Source organism: Pezoporus flaviventris, unplaced genomic scaffold (genome assembly GCF_033815535.1).
Source record: "Pezoporus flaviventris isolate CSIRO_AGI_PZ_B2104156 unplaced genomic scaffold, CSIRO_AGI_Pfla_v1 ptg000045l, whole genome shotgun sequence".
Classification (NCBI taxonomy): Eukaryota; Metazoa; Chordata; class Aves; order Psittaciformes; family Psittacidae; genus Pezoporus; species Pezoporus flaviventris.
The window spans coordinates 11,067,626-11,093,156 of NW_026892593.1; the positions used below are offsets into that span (position 1 = coordinate 11,067,626).

Sequence of the window (25,531 nt, forward strand, 5' to 3'; positions counted from 1 at the left end):
GGGCAACTTAGCAAGTTATTCTATTTAAATTAATTCTACAGAATTTTACAGAGAAGTCCATCTAATGCTCCTGCAATATTTTGAAAGTCAGCGCAAATTCTGTATTTCACAGAATCACTATTTACTGTTTATTATGTAGGCCAGATACAGAAACAAACAATGTTCACAATGAGCCAGTAAAGGCACAGAATGCATCCCTTCCTACTGAGGACAGAGTGATACCACATAATTTAAGTAATTACGTATTAAGTCAATTAAGTAATTTAAGGCAAAACAGCATCATGGCAGTACAGAGTATGAAAGCATCCTTTTAGTATGTCTATACAGGGTATGAGACAGAATATGAACCCCAAAAAAACTTGGACAAAATCCTGACCCAAATTAAAAGAAGTCCTGTCACTGACTCCAAGGGCATGACTCTCCTGAGGCCTATAAACTCTCTTAATCATTCTTTTCACAGCTTGGCTTTTCTGTACACAACGTAAGAAGAATATTCGCAGCTGTATTATTAAAGATAATTAGTATTTTTAAAAGCAGAAGATCTTCTGAATATTAAATAATGATGGTCTGCAAGTTAAAAAAGCAAGCCGAGTGGGAAGCATTTCTGAAGCATTCTATTTGATAGAGGGGGAAGGTACCTATCACAATGCTTTTACATGACAGCCATTTATTCATGTCATTCTCAACTAAGAACAGCTTTTTAAAGGTATGTTCCACAAATACTATTGCATCACTTCACAGTAAAGTTATCATTTCACAGATGACAATTATAAACATATTAAAATATTCAGAAGACTATACCCAAATATAGTCTTTGGATATAGAATCATAGAATAGTTAGGGTTGGGAAGGACCTTAAGATCATCTAGTTCCAACCCCCCTGCCATGAGCAGGGACACCTCACACTAAACCATGCCACCCAAGGCTCTGTGCAGCCTGGCCTTGAACACCACCAGGGATGGAGCATTCACAACTTCCTTGGGCAACCCATTCCAGTGCCTCACCACCCTTACAGTAAAGAACTTCTTCCTTATATCCAATCTAAACTTCCCCTGTTTAAGTTTTAACCCATTACCCCCTGTCCTTATAGGACCCCTTCCGATACTGGGAAGCTGCTCTGAGGTCTCCATGCAGCCTTCTCTTCTCCAGACTGAACAGCCCAAACTTTCTCAGCCTGTCTTCATACAGGAGGTGCTCCAGTCCCCTGATCATCCTCGTGGCCCTCCTCTGGACTTGTTCCAACAGTTCTGTGTCCTTTTTATGTTGAGAACACCAGAACTGCACACAATACTCCAACTGAAGTCTCACGAGAGCTCACTTGGTAAATATTATATAGTAAACAATATCCAAAATTGTTTACTACAGAGAGCATAATTAAATGCATATTTAAATCCTGCAAGAACCAAGGAATGGTATAGCTGTGAGGAACTACCGTTTCCCAGAACAAGCTAGAGAAAGGGAGGTGAAATAGATCTCATTTAATCTTAACCACCAAAACTTGGGTCACCTAGGTTCTCACAACAATCGATGGAGAGATCTGAGCACTCCATATGGTGATTCATCCCACCTGTAACACATACCTCTCTTAGGGTCAGGTAAATTTCCTCTTGAAGTGCCTTTTACTCCCCATTAAACAGAGGAGAAGCCATGATGGCTGCCTATGACTACCATTGAGATGGCTAACCTTCTGTGACCCATCACCCCACTGTGGACTTTGGAGGACAGTCAGCAGCAAAGCATTTTCTTATTCCATTAAAACTACTGAGATTTGAGAACTCTTGTACTCTTACCCTCCAGTTTCTCACAGCACACACACTGGAACAAAAGGCCTTAAAGGAATACATTTTCTTGCAGGTATTATAGAATGTCATAACAGTATGAACGTTGGCAGAAGCAGCCTCACTTTGCATATTCACATGTGAGCTAACTCTGTTTCTCTGACTATTTTCAATCTTTTATCACAAATGAGAGTGCTAAATATCTACTTTACACCAGGTCTTTGTCATGCCCTTATTACACTTTGTGTGTTAGAAAATTGCAGTAACTTCTGGGCTAGGGTAAAATTACTTCTGGCTCAAGGAATACTTCACTTTTTAAACACAAAATTGGAACAGCAAGAAGCTGGAGAAACAGAAACTGAATAGCTTGGAGTCTGATGAAACATGGGACACTCCAGTCTTGTTCTTGTTTTGTGGCATATATGGGGCCAGGACAGTTCAAAGAGAGCCAGACAAGACGTACGAGCAAGGCTTTGTCAGGAATCACATTTGCGAAAGTACATTATGTACTTCATGGAAAACACGGAGAGCAGGGCTCTGCTCTGTGCTTGTTTGTATCTACTAGCAGAAAGCTGACAAGAGCTGCCTCTGTCAACAAGATCAAATTGCTGTCTACAAAATGACACAACTCATCAAGCACATTTCTGAGGATCTGATTTTGGCCACAACAGGGACTGTTGTTATCAGAAGACAAGACCTAATGTGGACATTTTCTTTCAGTCTTACCGCACAGCAACTGAGGACACTATGCAGTGCTACCAGTGCTCCCTATCACAGCCATCACTGAGTGATTAGAGGGGATGTCTGAGCCCAGATACCTTTTCTCAGCCCTGGCCACTGGATTTGTGTGGATAATTTTCCCCTTGTGGAACAGTCTCTGCCAACAGTGTTCTTTACCTGCTACCCAAACTCACTGAAGATAAATAAAGTAAATGAATACATCTTAATTTTCAAGCATCTTTGTTACCACTTACTCCAAGCAGAAGAAAATCTCTTTCTGTTCCTTATGAGAGACTTCAGTTTTACCAGAAGGAATGAGTATGAAAAGTTCTCACAAAAAATTACAAATTGGTAATTCCCAAAGAAAACAGAAAAGTGATTTGACTGCAACTCTCAGCAAGTTCTGATTTTTTTACAATCACCAAAAGATTACTGCAGACTGAGGTGAGCTGATGTACACTATGGGAAATGAGGAATCAAAAATAACTTCCAATAATGCACTTACATGGACCAGCTAAGGAATGTAATGAATAAAGTGCAGGAAGAATCACCTCTTCCTTCTCTGGAAACTCTTTAAATACTTTCAGTATGATCATATGATCTTTGCTTTCAACAAATTCAGTCAGCTGCTCCTCTGGAACTAAATTGAAAAGCAAGAGAGATACAATACGTTTTGAGGAAATAATTCATATCCTGGTACAACATGAGAAAAGACAATTATTTTTACAGAAAGTAAGGTACTCTCCATACACAGCATCTTTCACAGTTATGACTGCTTTTACTGAAAATTGACCTACTTTATAAAGACCTTTTTCCAGATTACACTTTGACAGCTGAACAAAACACACGTAGCATGACACTTATTATTACACTTTATATAAATGAGTTATAACTTTTAAATGCTTCCCTGTGAATCAGCATTTTACAAGAAGTCTTTTAGCCTTTTTTTAATAGAATTAACTTCAGATGTTCTTTACCAAGACATTATGTAAGTGGAGAGGGTAAAGCCTACAGTGAAACCAATTTGATGTAATGCCATTTTGTATACTCCATGATTTTGTTTCACTTTTCCACTTTTTTTTTTTATTAATAGAGTTTTTGCACATAAACTACAGCCATGCTTTAATAATATCTTACCTACATTGTAATAATGGCTTAAGGTTTTTCTATCTCCGCCCTCTGTTATTTGTACTGACATAACTGCGTGGCCGTGCAATGAACCAGATAAGGGAAGTGATCCAGGTTGAGAAAGAACAACACATTTTAAATTTTGTAAGCAGAATCACTTTTTGAATCTGGTTCAAGCTAAAGTTAAGCAAACATTCACATTACAATAACTGACAAGGTTGCTCAGAGGCAGGAAAACATAGCAAGGGGCAGCCTAGAAACTTGTTACATTAGCACTGCCATCAAGAAGAAGATGAAGCAATCTGTAGATCCGTAAAAATCAGGCACTTATTAAAAACATGCACAGAAAAATCTAAGAAGCTCAGACTTTTATGGAGACTGAGGAGAAAATACAGCAGGACAAAAGTATTTCAAGAGAGTAGAAGAGGGGAAGGAATGCAGAAGATCATTGCAGGCACACAGATAGGAACACTTAGAAAAAGCAACATAAAATGGTGCCAGAAAGAACAAATCTGAAGAAATGGAGACTATCTTTGAAGCAAAGGAGTACAGCGGACTTGGCTGCATTTCTCAATATTTATTTTGAACCAAGAAACTCAATGCAAAGCAAGGCTGCTACAACAAAGGGACTTCTGGCCATTGCATGCACAGTTCCTTATAATTTTGCAGAAATTCAATATATGTTGACTTCATTTCTCAGAAGAAACACTGAAATAATACACAGATACATATTCAACTTTTAGCACTGTCAAGCAGAATCACATATTTTTTTGAAGTGTAAACATTTAGCTTGAATTTAGAACTGTTTACTTGTCACTAAAATTTACCAGTCTTCAAATAAACAATCATGGATTTTGAGAATTAAAATCAAATGTAACTATTCTTTTTTCTAGTGTTATTGCGTAACATTGAATCCCATCTTTTCAGTTAACTCTAGGGTCAGAAACAAAGAGGAATGTTGATTTTCATATTCATTGCTCTAATTCAGAAAACCTGTGATATTACTTGGAAAACCTGCTTTGTGCTAACTCAAAGAACAGATATAATACATAAAACATAATTTAGAATGCAAGGAGTCATTTATTATATTCAAATAAACATCTGCAGTCCCCTCCCATGCATTTTTCTAATTTAGTAAACCACAAGATATACATACCTTTCTCAAAAAGTTTGTGTAGTGCTTTACATCCATGTTGCTGGACCTCTTCATCTTTAGGGAAGGTGTGCATGGCACTAAATATCAGGGAAAACACATCCACTTCTTCCTCCAACAGCAAGAAAGCAATTACATCTGAATAGCAGAAGAGATGACGTGTTGCACTGATGAGTTCTCAATGTTCTTACTGAAGCACTGTACTTAACCATTAAAATCCAAAATTCTTTAATACCGTCCTTAAAATTTACTAACAGCTGAAATCCAAGTTTTTGTATAATCCATGAGGAAGTTAGCTCTTAAGGTAGTATTTTACGATTCAACTGAGATGTTCCAAAACATTATTGCCAACAACATAGTTTCCAATGTTGCTCCTACTTTGCATTGCTTTGGTACTTGTCTGACCTCTCAATGATCCACTTCAAAGCACTAAAGTGGTATAAAATTAACCCACCAACATCCCCCTTTTTACAGACACAGCAAGCTGAAAGGTTTCACTAAGAAGTAAATTTGATAGAAGAAAGAGGGCAGGACTACACTGCCTGAGGAAAACAAGAGCAGATTTCAAATGTATATGTCAGCTACAGTCAACCATGAAATTGGTCCATGTAATGAAACCCTATTCTCACACTCTCAGCCATTTCTTTGGCCTGAAGATGAACTGAAAAGCCAATCTCACTGTTGCTGTTATAATATTAAAAAATCCTGAAAAAAGCCTGTTACTCGATAACATGTGTAGGCAAAAAGATTTGTATTTATGACAATTTTTCAAGCTTACAGCAATAACAGTTGAATTCATAACGCCTGTGCAGTGTTTCAGCTGTAGCTAGGGTGGGTGGGATTTTTTTGGTTTGGTTTTTTTTTTTCTTTTTTGTTATTATTTTCGGGGGGTTTGGTTGGTTTTGGTTTTGTCTTTTTTCAATAAGAACTTTCTAGAAGGCATTCACACTGCTCTGTCAGCTCCAGATATAGCACAATTCAAGTTTACAGACATACAGAAAGAAACAATAATAAAGAGATTTTTCTGACAAGGTAAAATTTCTGGTAGTTGAAAGGAGAATTAAAGTTTGGTTAATCAACTGCTGAGATGAGTAGCAGTCAGGAATAACCTGTTATGGAATATCCAGTCAACAGTTTAGGACCCTTTACGATACCTCACAATTAAAAGAAAGAAGCTGTTGATTACAGTTACTCACTAATGGCCAGATTTTGCTATTATTATTATTAATCACATAGTGATGTTAATCACATAATGATAAAGTGTAGCACTTTATAATGAGACCTATATTAGTCAACTTCAGCAGATAAAAAGTTAGGTGCCCAGTCTAAGCTAGACCTCCAGACCTCCCAACAATCAAAAGGGAGAGGAAAACAGGTTCAAGAGATAACTGTTCTTATATAATAAACACATTAATAGGATGAACTATCCCCTGAAAGTGCCTGTCTTGCTCCACTGCTGACAGCAGAACATTGGACAGCTCAAGTCTAATCCTTAGTTTCTAAATAAGGCTGATTCCAGAGCCTGTTAAAGTCAATGGAAGAATTCCTAACCTAACAACAATTTGTGTTAATATTATATGCTAACTTGACTAAAATAGCATAATGCATAACTCTCCTTTAAGGTTTCTCTTTAATTTCTACAGAAGATCAAGAACCTCAGCACCATGAAGAAAATTCTCAGTGCCTGGCAAGATCAGGTCTCTGCTAAGCAAAATAACAAGAATGTCAGAGATGATTTACTGTTTTCAAAAGTATTAACCAGTACTAAAGAAAGCAAGTCAGAATGTCACCAAATTTATATTTAGGTAAGAAAAAATTAGCTTTTAGTTATTTTACTTGACTGCTTCACAGCAAGTATTTGTGTCTATTCTAATAACAAGTTGGAAAATTAATTGGTCATATTCTTCATGGCTTTGCAATTTGGAGAATCATTTCTAGCTGCATAAAAAAGCTGCAAAGCAGTACTCTTATTATTTCATATACAAGTACAAATGACAAGTGACTTCACAGAGTAAAACAAGACGGAAAAATTAGGTTCGACATGTACAGTCACACACTTCGTAGCACAGTTTTGTGTTTTAAAGGCTTAGACAAAGTAGGAAAGTAAACCCCACAATACCTGACATGAGAAGTAGATTCAATGTTTTCAGTCCTATTACTGAGAGATTGATATTTCCTTTGTGGACTGTAAGCATTTTAAGAATCTGTCTACAAATTAAAAAAAAAGAAAAAGAAAAAAGAGTTATAGCTAAAGAAATACTGACATACACAAAATTTTATCAAACTTTTTCCTTAAAAATGAAATAGCTATAGAAATTAGCAAAAGCTTAAAAAACCTCCCAATTTTTATTTTTTAAACTTTTATTTCAGTTTATGTTTTTTTCAAGTTAGCAATAAAATAATGTTGGTATTTTACCTATTATCATACTACAATAAATTATGCATAATTTATTAATTTTACTTTAATTTTTAATTAGTTATATAAATTCTACAGAGGACAAGTCTCATTCAGGATGGAGTAACTGTACAGGAAGCAGGGTTGTGGAGCACAGCAGGCTGTGGACAGTCCAGAACTGTTCTGTGCATAGCAAGAGCTAAGTTACAATGAATTATCATGGTTTTGTTGGATGAGAAACAGCAGCTTCCCAGTGAAAGAAATTGAACAGCATCTTGAAGAACTCTACCCTATGTAAGTTTCCACCACATAGCACTTGTGTGATGCTGGACAAATCACTAAAAAGAAACATTTCATAAACTGCCCATTTCAGACTCCTTACTTTCTGGGTGGCCCAACCTGAGACCTGTGAAATGCTGCATCAGAGCCAACCAAAGCTGACGTTTTAAACAGAGAAAGTGAAGCAATGCTAAGTACTCTGAAAAATCCAGTGCATGTACCAAACTAGGGGCCCAAAAATCAGTTGGTACTTTAAACAGACTTTGCCTAAACTACCATCTGTAATACAGTGATCACAAATCCATTACACCTTCTCAATAAACAAAATTTTAAAAGCTCTAGACAATACTTATGAACACTAAGAAAAGCTGAGAAGAAAACGAATAGGCCAGTTTTCACACAAGGTATCACTAGGATACAGTAAATAAGGCAGTGGGCCAAACACTGAAGGATGCTGAAGATAGAAAATATGTAGTCATTAATTTTGCACTGAATGAAGCATATCTCAAAAGGGGGGGGGGGGGGGGACGGACTCCAGACTGTGTAATTAAAAACTAAATAAAAATGGATAGGCTTACACAAAAAAAAAAAACAACAAACCTCAACCCTAAAGAAACCTTTTTTTTTTAATTTTCATGATTTTGGAGAACTTGATTCTGCAATCTTAATAATCTTCAAATGTGAGTCTTTGTATACATAATATCTAATAAAAATGGATTGTGCAGTAGTTTGTGATACTTTAGCAAAATTCTTGACCTCTCTTGAAAAACAAAAAGCAGCACTTAGTTACCTCACTGAATCTTCTGTATGCGTACTTTGGACTTCAACTCTACAGACAAGGACAGACGGTGGCATTTGGGTTTTCAGTCCTGAGGCAAATTATTGTCCCAGCATACAGCCCACATGTATGGATCTAAGTAGCAGGATGATGAATTAAGGAAAAAACAAGAGCCACTCTAACCAAGCTGGTAGAGTACCTAAACAGACACTCTTAAATCTGCTTCAACGTCCTGATTAAAGTGTTCTGTTCTTAAGCATTACTAATGCATTTTACTGTGTGGTGGCAGGTGTGTGTGCATATGCATACACGTGTAGAAACTGTACATGGGGTGAAGATTCCTTCACCTCTTTACTCCATAAGTAGCTGTCGAGCAAAACTGTACATGGGGTGAAGATTCCTTCACCTCTTTACTCCATAAGTAGCTGTCAAGCAAGATTTCCTTACTCTTTACACTCTGCATAAATGGAAAACCCACCGAGATATCAAATGCTCTGGAGCTACTAAACATCTCTTCCTGTCTACCTTGTCAATGACTCATTATTTCTGCTGTGGGGAAGAAACACTGCTTTGGGACGAGGGCATTTAATACAGGGTGATCTGTTTCAGGCAAATGCTGATATATAAATGATAAATATAAGACATGAGCTGACTCAGTATACTGCAGGGTAAAATAATCATACATTAAAGCATGTCTCATACAAGGAGAAAACTCCCTGCATACACCCTCCCATTTCAAGTATAACCAAGAATGAGGATGTAAAATCTTCTAAACCTCACTGAGTGTATGACAGTTTAACATAAGAGATTATGAAACATCTCATGAAGTCTCTGAGCTTGTAAAGAAGATGCAAATACACTGAAGGAATTTCCCTCCTTTCTCCTCACAGTAACAGTGACTAATTATCACACTGCCTGTCAAGAACATCGACATCAATACAAAACTACTGTTTCTAAACAACTGTAATGTGGTCAAGTTGGCTCGTGGTTGACAGACAAGAAACAAACGCTTTTTCCTCGCTTAAGATTTCTGTTCTAAAATAAACACACAAAAGTGAAAATCTCTTGGACAAAAAATGCCCCCCAAAAAACAAATAAAAAACTTTTATTCTCTACCATAACTGTCTCCTGCCTTGCTGCAAACAGCACATATTCATCATGGTGTTGATGCACAGCAGTAGTCCAATCCACCTACAAGGAACCTGAAATATAATTTGGCTGGTTTGCTCTGTCTTTGGCATTGACAGAAATGTCTGAGCTTACTCCCCCACTATGAACAAGTTTCTCCACAGCAAGAAAAACTGCCAACATATCAGACAGGGACACAGAGTTGGCTAAAATACTGGTATTGGAAAGGAACTGTGTACAGTAATGTTATTAACAGATTTTTTTGTGAAGTTTGAGCTTGAAAAGTATGCTTTGTTCAACCGCATGCACCATGTGGACTCTGACGAGGCTATGGGAAAGATCAGCCCCAAAAGAGTAATTTTTCTGGGACCTAGAATGAACAGCAATAGCTCTAAGTCTCAGAACAGCTCTCAGTTAACATGTCTTTAATCTGCCAAAGAAATTGCAACTAGCTTCTTGTTTCTTGCTCACAAAAAAGCAACCAAAATCACTTTCATTTTCTAACAAAAATTGCCAGCCCTTCTTTTAAGGGAGTTAATTCACTTACTGACCATGTACTCTAGCCAACATAAGATGAACAAGCAAAACCCCACAAACCCAAGCTGCATCTTCATGCAAATGATCTTAAGACAGCAACCTTTCTAAGGAAAGGTATGGTGAAGACTATAAAGGCAGAGACATATTCACTACGGGAGTTGTAAGGCTGTACCTTCTTGCTGTCATATGAGCCCTGAATGAGCAATATGACCAAAGAACACCTATCCAAGCTCTTCTTCCCCCTTTGTATCATCTACAATTACCACTTGTGCTATATGACAACTATAGAGCTAAACTGTGTGGTTTTCATCCCATCTAACCACAGCCATCCAGAAACTAGCTGCTTAGGTTCCCTCAACAGTTAATGGACAGAGATGAGCAAGTCCAAACCACAATTTGCACCTGGATAACTTACTAAAAAGATGGAATAGACCATGCTCTCTGCAGGTAATTGTGTCCACTGACCTGGCTTAGTGCTTACTTTTTAGACAGTAAGATTAGGTGTGACAACCCCCCTTCTTCTCGATCCACAGTATTTTAGGCTTGTGGATACAATCCCTCATATTTGGAAAGAAAACACATCCACAATCATCCAGGCAATACTGCATCTGTCTATTAAAATGGAAGACATTGATAACCAGAGAATCCCAGCATTGCTGAATTTGGCATGGACCTCTGGAGGTCTCCTGTTTCGACTCTCCAGCCAAAAGGAGGGTCAGCTACAACTGATTGCTTGGAGCCACATCCAGTCAGGTTCTGAGCATCTATAAGGTTTGAAACTTTGCAACCTCTCACAGACTCCAAACTCTATGGGCAACCTGTCCAGTGTTTGATTAACCTCATAACAAAAATGAAAAGTAAAAAAAAAACAAAAACCACAAAGCTTTTTTTTTTAATGTGTAAGGAGTTTTTTATGTTTAATATTTTAATGTTTAATTTTCTATATTTCAGTTTGCGCCCATTATTTTTCATCCTGTCACTGGGCATCACTGAGAAGAGCCTGGCTAGTCTCCTTTACTTTCTCCACCAGGTAATTTGTACACACAGGTAAAGTCCCTGCTTGCATGAGTCTCCCATTCTGAAGGTTGAAAAAAACCCACAAAAATCTTGAATCATTTAGAAGCTGATGTAACAAATTTCTATAAATATATTCCATTGCACAAATATGCTGTCGTGATAACCACTCATTCCAGAAGACTCTTTACATACAAAATACTTACTGGTGAACACCCAGTACTTCCCAGTCCTTCCCAACATCCTTAGGAGCTATGTTCTGTAGAGTACTTGGACAAATTTCTATTAATTTACAAAGAAGTGACCAACCCATCTGTAAAACAAAAATATAGCTATTTTAGGAGAGATATTCTATTTGAAACATCAATGTTGTCTTCTAATATTCTTGGGTTTTGCAAGAAGGATGTTATGAAAAGTTATCTTGTCAAATCAATAAGGGAAAATTAATCAACACAGACGACAAATGACATAAAAAGTGAAAAGATGAAGGTAAACCACACATGCTAATGATTCTGAATGCACTGCTTGTAGTAACACATCACTCTCAATGTGCTTCAGCACTGCTTGAGGATGAAGGACACACAGCTAAAAGAGATGCTGACAGAGGTCCATAGCATGTATGTCTTTATGGGCCAGGAAAGACCACGGCACTATTACAGGTAATCTAGCTTTATTGAAGAATGGGCGTTTCCATAAGAATGTGCCATTTCATTGCAAATTATAAGGAGAAAAGATAGGTTTCTAAAGGTGTCCAGCGTTTAAATGGGAATGAGATACCTAAGCAGTACTATATATTTCATAATCTCACCATCCTCAGTATTGTGTGCTTTCAAAATGTAATGAAGGCAGTGAAAGTTTTGAGATCACAAGGAAGGAAAGATGAACTAAACCAAATGTGTTTGTTATTAATAACTACCTATCCTATGCAAATTCTTTGACTTTCAGACATCACTAAATAATGCAAAAAAACAATGTTCCTCTTTGGTCTTCTGTATTAGATGAACCCGATGCATTATGAACACCTGCAGAGTGATACGACTGAATGGGCTTTAGTGGGGATGCAGTAAGCAAAACCTGTACAATGGATTAACTGATAAGCAAGAAAACCCTGATGTATTGAAAGGCAAGAAGTGAAATGAGCAATGTCAAAAGCCAAGATGAAACAGATTTTACAAAAAGGAATGAAAACAAGGCATAAAGGTTTCCTTAGCCATATAAATAAAAAGAAAAAAATAAAGTGGAATTAGGTCTGTGTGCTTCAAGAATAGGGTCAATAAAGGAGATAGTCTAAGTATGGCTCAAAAACTCTATGTGTAACTGGAACATTTTTCGGCAGAAGGATTATGTGAAGCAAAGGGGTCAAGACAGGACAGCCAACAACAGGAATGTAAATGACTACCTCCAAAGAGTTTAATTGCAAAGTGCATGGAAAGTGCATGATCTCTAACCCTACAGTCTGCAAGACGAGAGATATGAAACTGCAAGTCTGATAGTGTAGAGACACACATAGGAACAGCACAGGATTGAACCTACACAGCTTTCATCACAACTTTGGCAAGTATGATAATGATGATGTAGGCCCTGGGAACCGGAATTCTGCTTTTATCTTCCACGTACTTGGTTACATGGGCTGTGTTCACACTGTCTGCAGTAGTTCTGTTTCAGTTCAAATTTGCACAGCCAAATGTTATCAGCCAATTACAACCTTAATGTCTGCAGACTGAACTTGATCACAAACCAATTTCCATGCTCTTCTCTTCCCGGGATCGCAAGCTGGCTCGCTTTACATGAGACTATTACTATGGACACTCAGGAAGATTTAGCTGGTTTGTGCCCTGACTAAACATAGGTGCAAAGAATAGTCTTAACAATCATCTGTCCTCCCTGAGAGGAGGATATATAATTACCTAATTTTCCATGTTCCAAGCAAAACAGGTTATCAGTTAGGTACAAATTTCAAATCTACATGGCAAAGCCATTGTAGAGGTGACGACTAACTCATTCACTGTGTTTTGCTTAGATAACATTTTAAAATTCCCACTTCATTTCATCCTAACTGTTCTTGTAAAACTTAGAACTTGCTGAAAATTAGCTTAATGACTTTAGAAAATTCCTTTCTGTATTAAAACTGTTTCTGATGATTTTTTTATTTCCTTTAAACACTTTTATTTTGATGTGACTCCAAGTATCAACAAACATTCATAAGAACTGTGAATCCAGAGAAGACCAATGGAAACATCTGACTTGCTGACATGTGGTCTATTTCACAATATTAAAATCACAACCTGAGATAACAGAAAACTTATTATCTGTTAAGTAATTATGTAAAAAATAAAGGTATTTTAAATAACAGAAATCCTGAAGGCCACACGGAAAAGAAAAACCAAACCAAACCAATAAACAAAGACATTCTTATAAACACTCAAACAGGTCCCTATACACAGAAACAGCTGGTGGCAGCACTGAAATGCTGTTATTTTTAAATCAGACCCTTTTCATTTCTAGCATGCAATGAATTTATATTACATTAGGTCACACCTTCTACATGACACAATAAAGCTCTGCTGACTGCTCTTTACTCAAGAGTAAACATAATTTTCTCTAGAGTTTCTAAGCTGCTCCAATCATTGCCAGAGTAACTGTGGCAAGAAACTACCATATTTACTTAAAGATCTATTTTATTTTAAGGGTTAAGCAAACTTACTCCATACAAGCCAGTGGAACAGCAGCACAACATGGTGCTTTGAAAGCAGTTAAGGAGGGGAAGGAAAGAAAATCCTCACTTCAGATATATCTCTTACTGTGTTTATTCTCTCATGTGAGTCAAATATATTACAAAACCAAAAGCAGAAGAGGTTGATTAATGCATTTATTCAATGAAAATTCATTAGCAGTGTGAAAAGACTGCACTGAAATCAGGACCACAGTACTCCATTGCTACTATAAAGTGAGAATTGTGTATTCACAAAGACTGTAAATGAATCACAGTGAGTGAAGCAAGAAGACAGCTCTACTAACATATTGTGGATGTTTGTAAACATCACAACTGAATGTGAAGGAAGAGCTACCTATGTCATTTTTGTGAAGAACAGCATTTGAGCTTTGCATTGGCTATGAATTTCACACTTTAATACGTAATAATGCAAAAGAGCTCTAAAACGTCTAAACTGAAACACTGTTACAACTGCAAGTGTAGGCAGAGAGAAGTGTAAACTCAGTTTAAAATTCTACATTAAATCAGTGGGGCTCTTTAACACGGTTAAAATGAAAACCACTATCTTCCTGGTGCACTTCTGAGACTCTTGTGCTGTCATTTCACACCTACTTCTGACTGTGGTTGGATTTCATAATCTTTACTTCCTTGTCTAAACTTCTGGACAGTGGTTTTGCAAATTGTTATATACGAAATACGCCTTATCCTGAAAATAACTGCTTATTCTTCCTTCTGTATTTCTTAATGACCTGACAATTGAACTGTAAAATAACTTAGAACTTCAGTCTGCACAGATATGTAATCTTCAAAGGAAACCTGGGATCACTGTTGTTCCAGGATAATCATTACACAAGTACAATTTCATATTTTAATCTTTTGACCTCTAGCTAAGTTCTACTACACAAAAGAACCCCACCTTAAAATATATTATTGTTTAAGTGGCATTTGCAATATAGTTTATGTTTTGTCTTCTATTTGAGTTGGAAAAAAGTAAAAGAGCTTATAAACATCCTTTAAGCATAACATAGTCAGAAATTAATATAAACCTGCCAGGAAGGAGCTGTTCCATATGACAAGTTTGGCAGCCCTACCATAACTATAACATCAAATTGTTCAAGTGCAGTCAAGCAGACCCTTAAAGTTAAGAACCTACTCATAGCTAGAAGAATCGCCCTCCCTCCTCCTCCTCCAAAAAAAAAAAAAAAAAAATAACTGGGTTAGTACAACTCTCCAGGATAGGGCTACATATGTATGAATTCATATTGTAAAATTCTGCTTTTCAGAAGTTTGTCTAACCATGTCAGAATTCAATACTGCAACGTCGAAAATACATTAGGTAACGTCACTAGCAATTTAGAAGACTATGTTATACTGTGTTCACACTACTTATTTTCTAGTTCACCTTCTGCCCTTTACATAGAAATGCAATGAGTGGTACCCGCAGCAAGCTGGAACACTTGTCCCTTTAAATGCGGGCGGATACAGCGCCCTGTTACAGACCAGCAGCACTTCATGAAGAGGCCTGGACGAGAGCAAGTTGAAAAGAAAACAAACAAGCAGAGCGGCAACTTTTACTCCGGGAAAGGACCGCGGGATCGGCTCATCCCAAGGAGCAAAGCCGGAGCGGCGCGGACCGGACGCCCTTACCTGCTGCACCCCCGCCGCTCTCGGGTACAGGTCCACCACTAGCAGCAGGGGCACGTGGACATTCTTGCCGCTGAAGAGCCGGGGGGCTGTGGGGGGACAGGGACAGGCCGCGTTAGCCACCGGCGGGGCGGGGCGGAGCAGGGCCGGGCAAGATCCCCCGCGCCTTACCGCTCTGCCGGGCCGCCAGCTCCAGCAGGTCGCTCAGGGTCTGCACCAGCGTCTCCAGCCGCTTCCTCTCCTGGACGTTCTGGAGCCGGACGACCAGCTTCCTTAGGGCTTGTTCCTCCCTCGCCACTGCCTCCCCCTCCTCTGAGCCACCGCTGGCCATAGCCGACCCTCTGCCCGCCGCGGCAAGCGCCTCAACTCATCCGCCGGCCACCGAGGCCCGCGTTGACGAGTGCTGAGCTGCGCGGGCCTGCCGCGCGGCCGCGCTCACAGTGCCGTCCGGCGTCACCGGGCGGTTTCGAACCGCCCCTCCCTCCCGCCGCGCCGGGGACCCAGGGATGGGTCAGCCCTCACGGGCTCACCGCTACTGCCCCTAGAGGGAGCCCGAGTCACTTAAACAAGAGGCCAAAGGAAAGAGCCAGGCGCGCTAGCAGGTTGCCCGTTCCGGTGATTAACAGCACAGCTGCCCAATACAGTCGCAGAGCTGGGGCACAGGTTCCGCCCATTGTGCCTTTCCACGTTATAAAAGGGTCTGGCGGCGGACCTGCCGGCTGAGGTTGAGGGTGGAAATAGTGGGGTTTATCGGCATCGTGGGAGCTGTCTTCTCTTTTTGGTATTGTTGAAGAAGAAAACATGCATATCTATCTATCTATCTATATACACATAGTGCCCTACTATGTAAGGCAGTAGAGGGGGAGCCGCTATAGGCAATGTATGTACCCAGTGTGCCCCTTCCTGGGTGGGTGGAGTGCCTTCCAGCCTCATGTGGTGCTTGGGTTGCCAGCCTACATGGTGGGTCTGTGAGGGACCAGGGGAGGTGGAGGCGGACCTCAGTTCCTAAGGCTGCTGTGGCCGCTGAGGTGAAGCTGTAGCTCACCTCTGTGAGGGTGGCATGTGCTCCAGCCTTGTGGGCTTAGGTCTGTGGGTTTGTTTGAATCCAGTCTGTGGCACTTAGAAGTCAGGTTTCCTCCCAAGCCTTGTAGTGGGAGAGATGGCTGTTTGGAGATAAGAAGGTTCTCTTGCTGTGGCATGCATTGCTTCATTGGTGGTTGATGCAGTCTTCCCGAGATCTGGCAATATTTCTGGTACCTCTGCTGCCCTTCCAAGACAGTGGTGTGTGGGTAGGTGACTAGTAATCACTCTTCTAAATAATCCTCGATTAGAAAGGCAGTATCAGTGTAATATGTTACATAAAGAACTTGCATGTAATAATTAAGGGAGTAAACTCTTCAGTTGAACTGGACTTTTGTTAGACAAATATATTTTGGGAGTATGGACTTATTTAAGTTTTTGCTAAGATTGCAGTATTTGGTTGATAAAGATACATAATGTTCATTAAATTAGCTGGCTTAGAGGTCAGTGATTTATTTCTCAAAATTTAATAACATTTAGTAATGCCTGTGAAGCCACATGGTCCTGAATACACTCTCTCTGGTCCTAAAGCTTGTGCATTGCTGTCATCATCATTCTTAGGCTTTTGTGCATAAAGGAACTATTGTGTGGCACCCCAATTACAGCCTGTTAACTAGGACTCCACTTTGTAAATGGTGAGCTAGTATCTCCCTCTCTAAAGCACTGGAAAACAAATACAAATGTGAGATAGTTTTATGAAGTAATGACTCACAGCTTGACATGCGTGGAACGCACTACATCTGGACTAAACCAAAAATTACTTGAATTAAACGGATTAGTTCACTTGCAAGGCATCTTTCCTTTCTGCAGCAGCAGTAATTCTAGCACAAAGAAAAATTTTAAAAATTATGTTCTAGATTTAAAGCCTCATTGCTGGCTTCCTGCAGTTTTGACAAGATTCTTTTATATCACAAATGGCATGAATGCAAATACATCTGTGAGGTTATATCAGGAATCTGCTTTCTCCAGTATCTGCAATGCTGTAGTCATTACCAGACTTAAGCAAAAGATTTTTCAAGTAGTTCATACAGATTGGAAATGCTTGTTGCAAGTTACAACTTTGTGCAAGTTACAACTTGTGATACTGATAGTCATATTAACACAACTTTCAAATCTTGACCTTGACCTGAATTTGAGGCTGGTTTGTGCATTTAGCAGAGCAGCTGTAGTGCTGCTCTGGACTTCCTTGCACTGTGGTTTCTAGAAAAATGAGCAAATAAGAGTTATGCTTTAGCATTTCAGTGAATATAAGCGGTAAAATGTGAATTTCTTTAAAGAAAACTGGGGACTAGGCCTTTCTCCTGAATTATGTTGCTCTCTGTGTGCTGGCCACTTGAGATTTTGTGTATATTATAGTTTGTTTTGCTGCTTTTAGAACCTTTTCTGTGATAGTTTTTTCTGGTCAACTCTCCCATGCAGCCGTTAGCTGCTTAGCAAACTTAAGGCCAGGGTATGAGATAGATGAGTGGAAAGAGAAAGCAAACAGAGCTAAAATGTAACCTTGGTTTATACATTTAAAGATATCTTTTCAGACTCTAGAGCTCTCAACTGCAATTTCTTCAGCATGGCCTAGTTAGGCATCGAGGGGTTTTGTTGTCACTCCACCTCCCTTGTTGCTGCTTAGGTTCCAGATGACTTTCACTTCCAAGCACTTGTGTTCCCTTGAGGTTGCCTTTTCATGTATTTTATGATTATGTACCAGATTTCTGTAGCAGCTGGCTTGTTCTTGAGGCTGGGTGCTTTGTGTGTAAAAGAGTTATTTCCACTTTTTGTTTTTAATGAGATTGGTAGCTAACTGCCCAGTTTGGACTGTTCTATATTTATCCTCTTAGACTCAGATGGGATGACTAATACCCATGAAGTAATATATAGTCTCTGCTGTATGACCATCTAGACAGCTATAAAGACATAACATGACATATGAACGTAGCCAAGACTAATAAACTCTTCTGCCTGATAATGTATAAGAACAGATGTCTACCTCCAGCTTTTGCATGCCAGTATTACAACTGAAAAATTGCATGACAGCAGAGATCCCTGGAGTTATGACACATTCAAATGAATTGGGTCCTCACTGCTTCATGGTGGCATTATTAATGGCATTCCTACTGTTTTAGGCCACCCTGCTTTTCCTTTCTTGCTGTGACTTGTGAAAACCTTGAGGTAATGTGGAGTTACATGGAATATTAAACAAAATTCGAAGACTGAGATTTGGCTTGTAGGGAGAATATAGAACAATGTGAATGTTTGATAACTGTCCTTTTAACACACATAATGGGATGTCTTTTTTTGCCAGACTTCACTGTTACGAATCACTAGCTTTTTTTGTAATGACTGTATGAGTGCTGATGTCTGACCACCTGCACTTGGTGCAATCACTTCTGCTTTATGCCTTATTTCATCACATGTGTATGTAATAGGCTTTTGGCAGCAATACGCAATATAAAAACTGGTAAGTCAAATCTGTATTACTACTTTAAGATTCCTCAGTCAGCACCAAGATAGTATCTTACGTTTTGGGTTTGGTTTTGGTTGTTGAGGTGTTTTTTTTTTTTCACATGGATGAAAGGTGTCCCTGTGGAAGGCACAAGAGATGGGAAAAGCAAATTATACTAATGCATGAGCTTAGACAGTATTATAAATAAAAAAAAGATTGTAAGTTATATTTGGTTTGCATGGCAAGGTTTTGGTAGCAGAGGGACTACAGGGGTGGTGTCTGTGAGTAGCTGCTAGAAGTTTCCCCCATGTCCCATAGAGTGGTGTGAGGGAGAAGCAGACTGACTCTCTGTCATTAATCTTCGTTCTAAATTTGATTGGTTTTGTGAAATCTGAGGCAGTTAGCAGTGTAAAGACAATTGCTCATATTGGTGGGTTCAACAGAAATTGAATACTGACCTCTTGAGACAGCTGAACTGTTACTTCTGTTTTTGTAAGTTTACAAAAAACAATCCTGATCTTTCTTGCATGCAAAAACAAAAAAAAGTTACAATGAAGGTTTTTCTTTTTTTACTGACCTTTCTCTGATCTTGTATTGATATTTTTCCAGTTGTGACAGCTAATTCCCACACACTTAACCTGACAATGTGGCCTTGTGACTTCTGCTTTTTCACTGAGCTTAAGTTTTATCTGTTTGTAAAATGGACCTGGAAGCTGCTTCTCTTTGACCTTTGCATTTTACAAACTTACTTTAGGCTTTAGCGTTGTTATTTCATTGCCCAGTCAATATTCAACAGTAATTAATCTGAGAATTACAGAAGAGTTGAGGTTGGCAGTGACATCTATTTAGTCCATCCTTGCTCAGAGGAGGGTCAGTTAGGGCAGGTTGCTCAAGCCTATGTCCAGTTGGGTTTTGAGCATCTCCAAACCCAACACTTTGGTGTTGACACTGATTTGGATGTTATGTGATGCTTATAGCATGAGAGATCAGGAAGCACAGAGACTGTCAGTTGTGAAAGCACTGTATGTTGCAATGTGATACAAGTATTTCAGAACTGAAGCTTCCTCTTTTTGACAGGAGAGGGAGGCTGTGTGCAAGGAAAGACTATAGGCTGGTTTTAATGTGTTAGTTGGAAAGGAAGGTGGTCTTCTGAAACAGTTCTTTTTCCCTAGACCATTCCTATTTCTGGTTGTTTTTTAATTTTAATGTGCTACTCTGCTCTTGTGAGACCTCACCTGGAGTATTGTGTGCAGTTCTGGTGTCCTCAACATATAAAGGACATGGAACTGTTGGAACAAGTCCAGAGGAGGGCTACGAGGATGATCAGGGGACTGGAGCACCTCCCGTATGAAGACAGGCTGAGGAAGTTGGAGCTGTTCAGCCTGGAGAAGAGAAGGCTGTGTGGAGACCTCATAGCAGCCTTCCAGTATCTGAAGGGGGCCTAAGGGGATGCTGGAGAGGGACTCTTCATTAGAGACTGTAGTGACAGGACAAGGGGTAATGGGTTAAAACTTAAACAGGGGAAGTTTAGTTTGGATATAAGAAGGAAATTCTTTCCTATTAGGGTGGTGAAGCACTGGAATAGGTTGCCCAGGGAGATTGTGAATGCTCCATCCCTGGCAGTGTTCAAGGCCAGGTTGGACGAGGCCTTGGGTGATATGATTTAGCATAAGGTGTCCCTGCCCACGGCAGGGGGTTGGAACTAGATGATCTTAAGGTCCTTTCCAACCCTAACAATTCTATGATTCCTCCCCCTCCCTTTGCAGTTTTATTTGCAGTGCTTTACATCAGTGGGTGAGCCTGCAGAGTCTGTGTTAGGTGTTACCTGGTGGCTCTGTTGCAAGCTTTTTCTGACAGAGTGCAATGTCAGTTACGTCCATTCTTCCACATTCAGTTTTGTCTCGTTATACTCCCCTTAGAGAAGGGAATGAAAATTTAACTGCAGGAGACTTCATAACCACCTGTTTTGTTTTTGAAATCTGCTTTGAAGAGACCATGCATATTTATGACTGAAGGCGTAATACTCTGAATATTTTTCCCTGTGTAAGATCCCTGTCCTGTGTGTTCTAAGCTCTGCAATGGAATGGGAGTTCTGTTAATTTTAATGACAGAAGGTGCTCAGACAGGGTCTGTTCAGAAGTGATATGACAGTTGTTTGATTCTCTCCTGGACAAAATGCTGATAAATGGTCTATCTGCTTTTTATCTTGTAGCCAGCAGGGGCTCTGTGGTGGTAATGGATTCATTGCTTCAGAAAAAAAGTGGCAGGGCAGGTGTTCTACTCTGACTTTTTCAGCTCATGTTTTAGTTGTCAGGGCTTTGAATTTTAAAAAAGATGAAGCACTTCCGTGGGCTTGAGCTTTCTTGCTGCTCTATGTGAAGGTGCCTCATCTCCACAACTTCCCAACAGATGGGCTTGGATGGTTTTGCTGTGTAAAAATCTGACTGGATGTCCAGGCCCAAAGGGTTATGATGAATAGAGTTAAATCCAGTTGGCAGCTGGTCACAGCTGGTGTTCCCCAAGGCTCAGTACTGGGGCCAGTTCTGTTTAATCTCTTTATCAATGACCTGGACAAGGGGATCATGTGCACCCTCAGCAGGTTTGCAGATGACATCAAGTTGGGACAGAGTGTTGATCTGCTGGAGGGTAGGAAGGCTCTACAGAGAGATCTGGACAAGCTGCATCAATGGGCTGGGGCCAGTGGTATGAGGTTCTACAAGGCAAAGTGCTGGGTTCTGCACTTGGGTCACAACAACCAAAGGGGCTTGTAGCAAGGTGGGTGGCAGTCTCTTCTCCAAATGAATAAGCAATAGCATGAGAGCAAAATTGCCTCAAGTTGTGCCAAGAAAAGTTTAGATTGGGTATTAGGAAAAAATTCTTCATGGAAAGGGTTGTCAAGCTGCCCAGGGAAATATGTCCATCCCCTGAGGTATTTAAAAGATGTGTAGATGTGGCTCTTAGGGACATGGTATAGTGATGGGCTTGGCAGTGGCAAGTTAATGGTTGGTCTTTTCCAACCAAAATGATTCTACAAAATGTAGCTTTGTAAAAGCAGGCGCCCTACTTGAATTTCCAAAAGGTTCTAGGTATTTGACAGTACTCTTTTCTGCAAATGTCATTAGTTTGTTCCTTAAGGTCAGCATAAGAGTGTTATGTGTGTATGTATGAATATTTCTGTGATATACTTAGAGGCTCAAAGTATAATGAAAGTGAGATATTCTTAAATACATTTATATATATAATACCTTAAGTTGGGCTGACACCTAGTGGTGGGTGTCTTTTTGATGCAGTAACGTAGGTTCTATGAATCCTTTCATCCTGTAGGTCCTCCAAGTTCATAGAACAGTTAGAGTTGGAAAGGACCTTAAGATCATCTAGTTCCAACCATGGGCAGGGACACCTCACACTAAACCATATCACCTAAGGCTCTGTCCAACCTGGCCTTGAACACCGACAGGGTGTTCAAGTTAAACTAAGGATGCTTAAGACTATGTTTTTGTTAGGTTTTGTTTTGTTTTGGCTTTTTTGTTTGTTGGTCGGGTTTTTTTGTTTTTTCTTGTGTTTTTTTTTTTTTTTCCTAGGAGAGGCCTAGATTGCTCAAAAGAAAGGGGGGTCCTGGAGTTCCTGTCCTCCACCTCTCCTGGAATTTCTGTCTTTCTCCTGCGTTCCCTTCCCTTTCATGATCTTTTAGGGTGCATTGTTTTACATTGCTAGGTGTATATGTAAACAGAGCAGATAAGATTACTGTAATACTTCACTGCCCAAGCATTTTTTTCCTGCTCTTTCCTGATGATGCACTTTGTGGGTCTAAATTAGAAACCAAAGATGATGTTCAGGATGTTTTCTGCCAGTATCTGGCTGATTAAATAGCTTCTGTTAAAGAGGTGAAACTTTCACTTGGCTCAATGGTTCAGTGTCCAGCTGGAGACCAGTAACGAGTGGTGTCCCTCAGTGACTGTGTTGGGACTGGTCTTGTTCAACATCTTTGTTGGTGACATGGACAGTGGGATTGAGTGCGCCCTCAACAAGTTTGCCAATGGCACCAAGCTGTGTGGTTCAGTTGATACGCTGGAGGGAAGGAATGCCATCCAGAGGGACCTGGACACGCTTGTGAGGTGGGCTGATGCCAACCTCATGAAGTTTAACCATACCGAGTGCAAGGTCCTACATCTGTGTCGCAGCAATCCCAGGCACAGCTACAGGTTGGGCAGAGAAGAGATTCAGAGCAGCCCTGCGGAGAAGGACTTGGGGTTGTTGGTTGATGAGAAAATGAATGAGCCAGCTTCAGTGTGTGCTTGCAGCCCAGAAAGCCAACCGTATCCTGGGCTGCATCAAAAGGAGTGTGACCAGCAGGTTGAAGAAGGTGATCCTGCTCATCTACTCTGCTCTTGTGAGACCTCGCTTGGAGTATTGTGTGCAGTTCTGGTGTCTTCAACATAAAAAGGACATGGAACTGTTGGAACAAGTCCAGAGGAGGGCCATGAGGATGATCAGGGGATTGGAGCACCTCCCGTATGAAGACAGGCTGAGAAAGTTGGGGCTGTTCAGCCTGGGGAAGAGAAGGCTGTGTGGAGGCCTCCTAGCAGCCTTCCAGTATCTGAAGGGGGCCTATAAGGACGCTGGGGAGGTACTCTTCATTAGGAACTGTAGTGATAGAACAAGGGGTAATGGGTTAAAACTTAAACAGGGGAAGTTTAGATTGGATATGAGGAGGAAGTTCTTTCCTGTAAGGGTGATGCACTGGAATAGGTTGCCCAGGGAAGTTGTGAATGCTCCATCCCTGGCAGTGTTCAAGGCCAGGTTGGACAGAGCCTTGGGTGGCATGGTTTAGTGTGAGGTGTCCCTGCCCACGGCAGGGGGTTGGAACTAGATGATCTTAAGGTCTTTTCCAACCTAACTATTCTATGATTCTGTGATTCACTTGACCAGACCTTTAAGGAAAGAAACTGATCTGAACAACTAGTAAGTGGAACTTCTGGCTTGTTTCTAAAGACGTGCAACGTAAAGCCTGAATTCCTAGCCACTGGCTTTGGGGTTATCTTGAAGATGGTGGAGGAGGAGGTTTAAGGACCAACAGCTTATCTGTGGGAATGTAGCACTTGCCCATGGTGGACTTGCAATGGGATATAGGTTTAAAAAGGAGGTCCCCACAGCTGAGGATGAAACAGCACTCAGTTCATGAAAATAGAGCCAGGAAGAATCAACACCTTTGGAGTGGTTGAAATACATAGATCCTGAGTATAATAGGATGCATTGGTTGTTGGTTTACTTAATCTAGTCTACTTCATGAGGTTTGGTCTACTAGAAGGTACTACCTCTCCTTATGCTAGTTTTATAGCTTAGACAATCACTGCTATACCACAATGCACACAGAATTGGATTTTGTTACCAGCTTGAGGCCCTCATTGTGTCTCACCTAGGTAGCACTACTCATCATGGGATTATTTCACTTCTTTATTTCATTTTTAAATAATTTCTTAAAAACTAGAGCTAGTACTAAATAGCATCAGTGGGTTTACAGGGGCCTCTGTCCAGAGCTTTGTCTCTCTTTTTCCAATTTAATTTTTATGGGTCTCTAATTGTACCATAATGTCGGTCTGTCATCAACTTTTATAAAGAGTAGAAACGAAGACAGGGATGCAAATGAGTGTAAAATCCCTGAAGCAGAATTTGAGAACGTGACACCAAGGTACATCATAATCCAGCAACATAAGTTTTCCCCTCTCTGCTAATTTATTAGTGAATTATCTGCACTGTTTTAGGTAAGGAAGAAGATTCTTGGCTCTAGACTAGTCTGAAGCTCTTAAATACTCAGTTTCTCAAGAAAATTAAGGAAGCTAACACTGCTCCTACTACCTTAACTAAGGAAATAAAGATGACGGGCCTTACCATTGTCATTGCTGACAAAGATTAATCTAATTTCAGTCAATATTTTAACAAAAATAGTTGGCTAAGTAAGAGCATTACCAACTAGTATTCCTGTGAGAATGTTACTGGATTTAATTGATCTTCAGATTGAAAAAGGCAATAAATAAGCTAATTTAGAGACATGTCCTCTTGATAAATGGAATTGGAAGTTTCATGGCACTTCAGTGATAAGCTAGGACCTGCTACATGATAGCTCAGCCTTCCAGTTACTTGATAAAGCACCAGAATGCTTGGAGAGGCATAGGCACCCTTGTTGTGCAGTTGTCGATCACTTTAGCTACTTGCAAAGCTGGTGAGTGCTTCTTACTTTTTACATTTAAACTAATGAAATAGGCTCTTGTTAAATAAAAAAAAAAGAAAAAGAAAAAAAGAAAAGCTTTGATTTCTAACTACTGCAAAAACATGTCCTGGGCCACAAAGCATTTCCTGGAAGTACTAAAACAGATTTACTAACCGTCAAAAGATTTGTAGTAAGTGGAAAGTTCATATTCTGTAATTATTGGCAAACTCAATAAGACAGTTTTTTCTATAAACTGCAAAGTATATTTGGCCTAAATACTGAACCCATACAAATAACTCTGTCCACTGTGTAATTTTGATTAGACCAGAAATCTGTTGGTATGAGGGGAGATTCTCCATTCTTTATTCCCAGCTCTGTGCTTCCTCAGGTAACTCCTGCTACTGCCCAAGATATCTCTGGCTTAAATTTGGTGTGTTTTTTCGTGTGGTCCTTCACTAGACCACTGGAGGCATGAGTGGTGCCTACCCCAAGACAGGACTTGTGCTGGAGGCCCACGTGATAAGAGAACCATGCTCTGC

At 39.9% G+C, this 25,531-nt stretch overlaps 1 protein-coding gene across 1 annotated transcript in view; it reads right to left on the reverse strand.

Moving 5' to 3' along the window:
• The window catches only part of LRRK2 (leucine rich repeat kinase 2), a 70,471-nt gene extending 54,540 nt beyond the window's left edge, over positions 1 to 15,931 (reverse strand). The window contains exons 1-6 of the mRNA XM_061467449.1: positions 15,439 to 15,931; positions 15,271 to 15,356; positions 11,117 to 11,223; positions 6,899 to 6,987; positions 4,783 to 4,917; positions 3,004 to 3,138 (exon numbers count right to left, since the gene is read on the reverse strand). Of these exons, the coding sequence (XP_061323433.1) occupies positions 3,004 to 3,138; positions 4,783 to 4,917; positions 6,899 to 6,987; positions 11,117 to 11,223; positions 15,271 to 15,356; positions 15,439 to 15,598 (712 nt within the window). The 5' untranslated portion in view covers positions 15,599 to 15,931. The remainder of the gene's footprint in view (positions 1 to 3,003; positions 3,139 to 4,782; positions 4,918 to 6,898; positions 6,988 to 11,116; positions 11,224 to 15,270; positions 15,357 to 15,438) is intronic.
• Between the last annotated feature and the right edge of the window lie 9,600 nt (positions 15,932 to 25,531).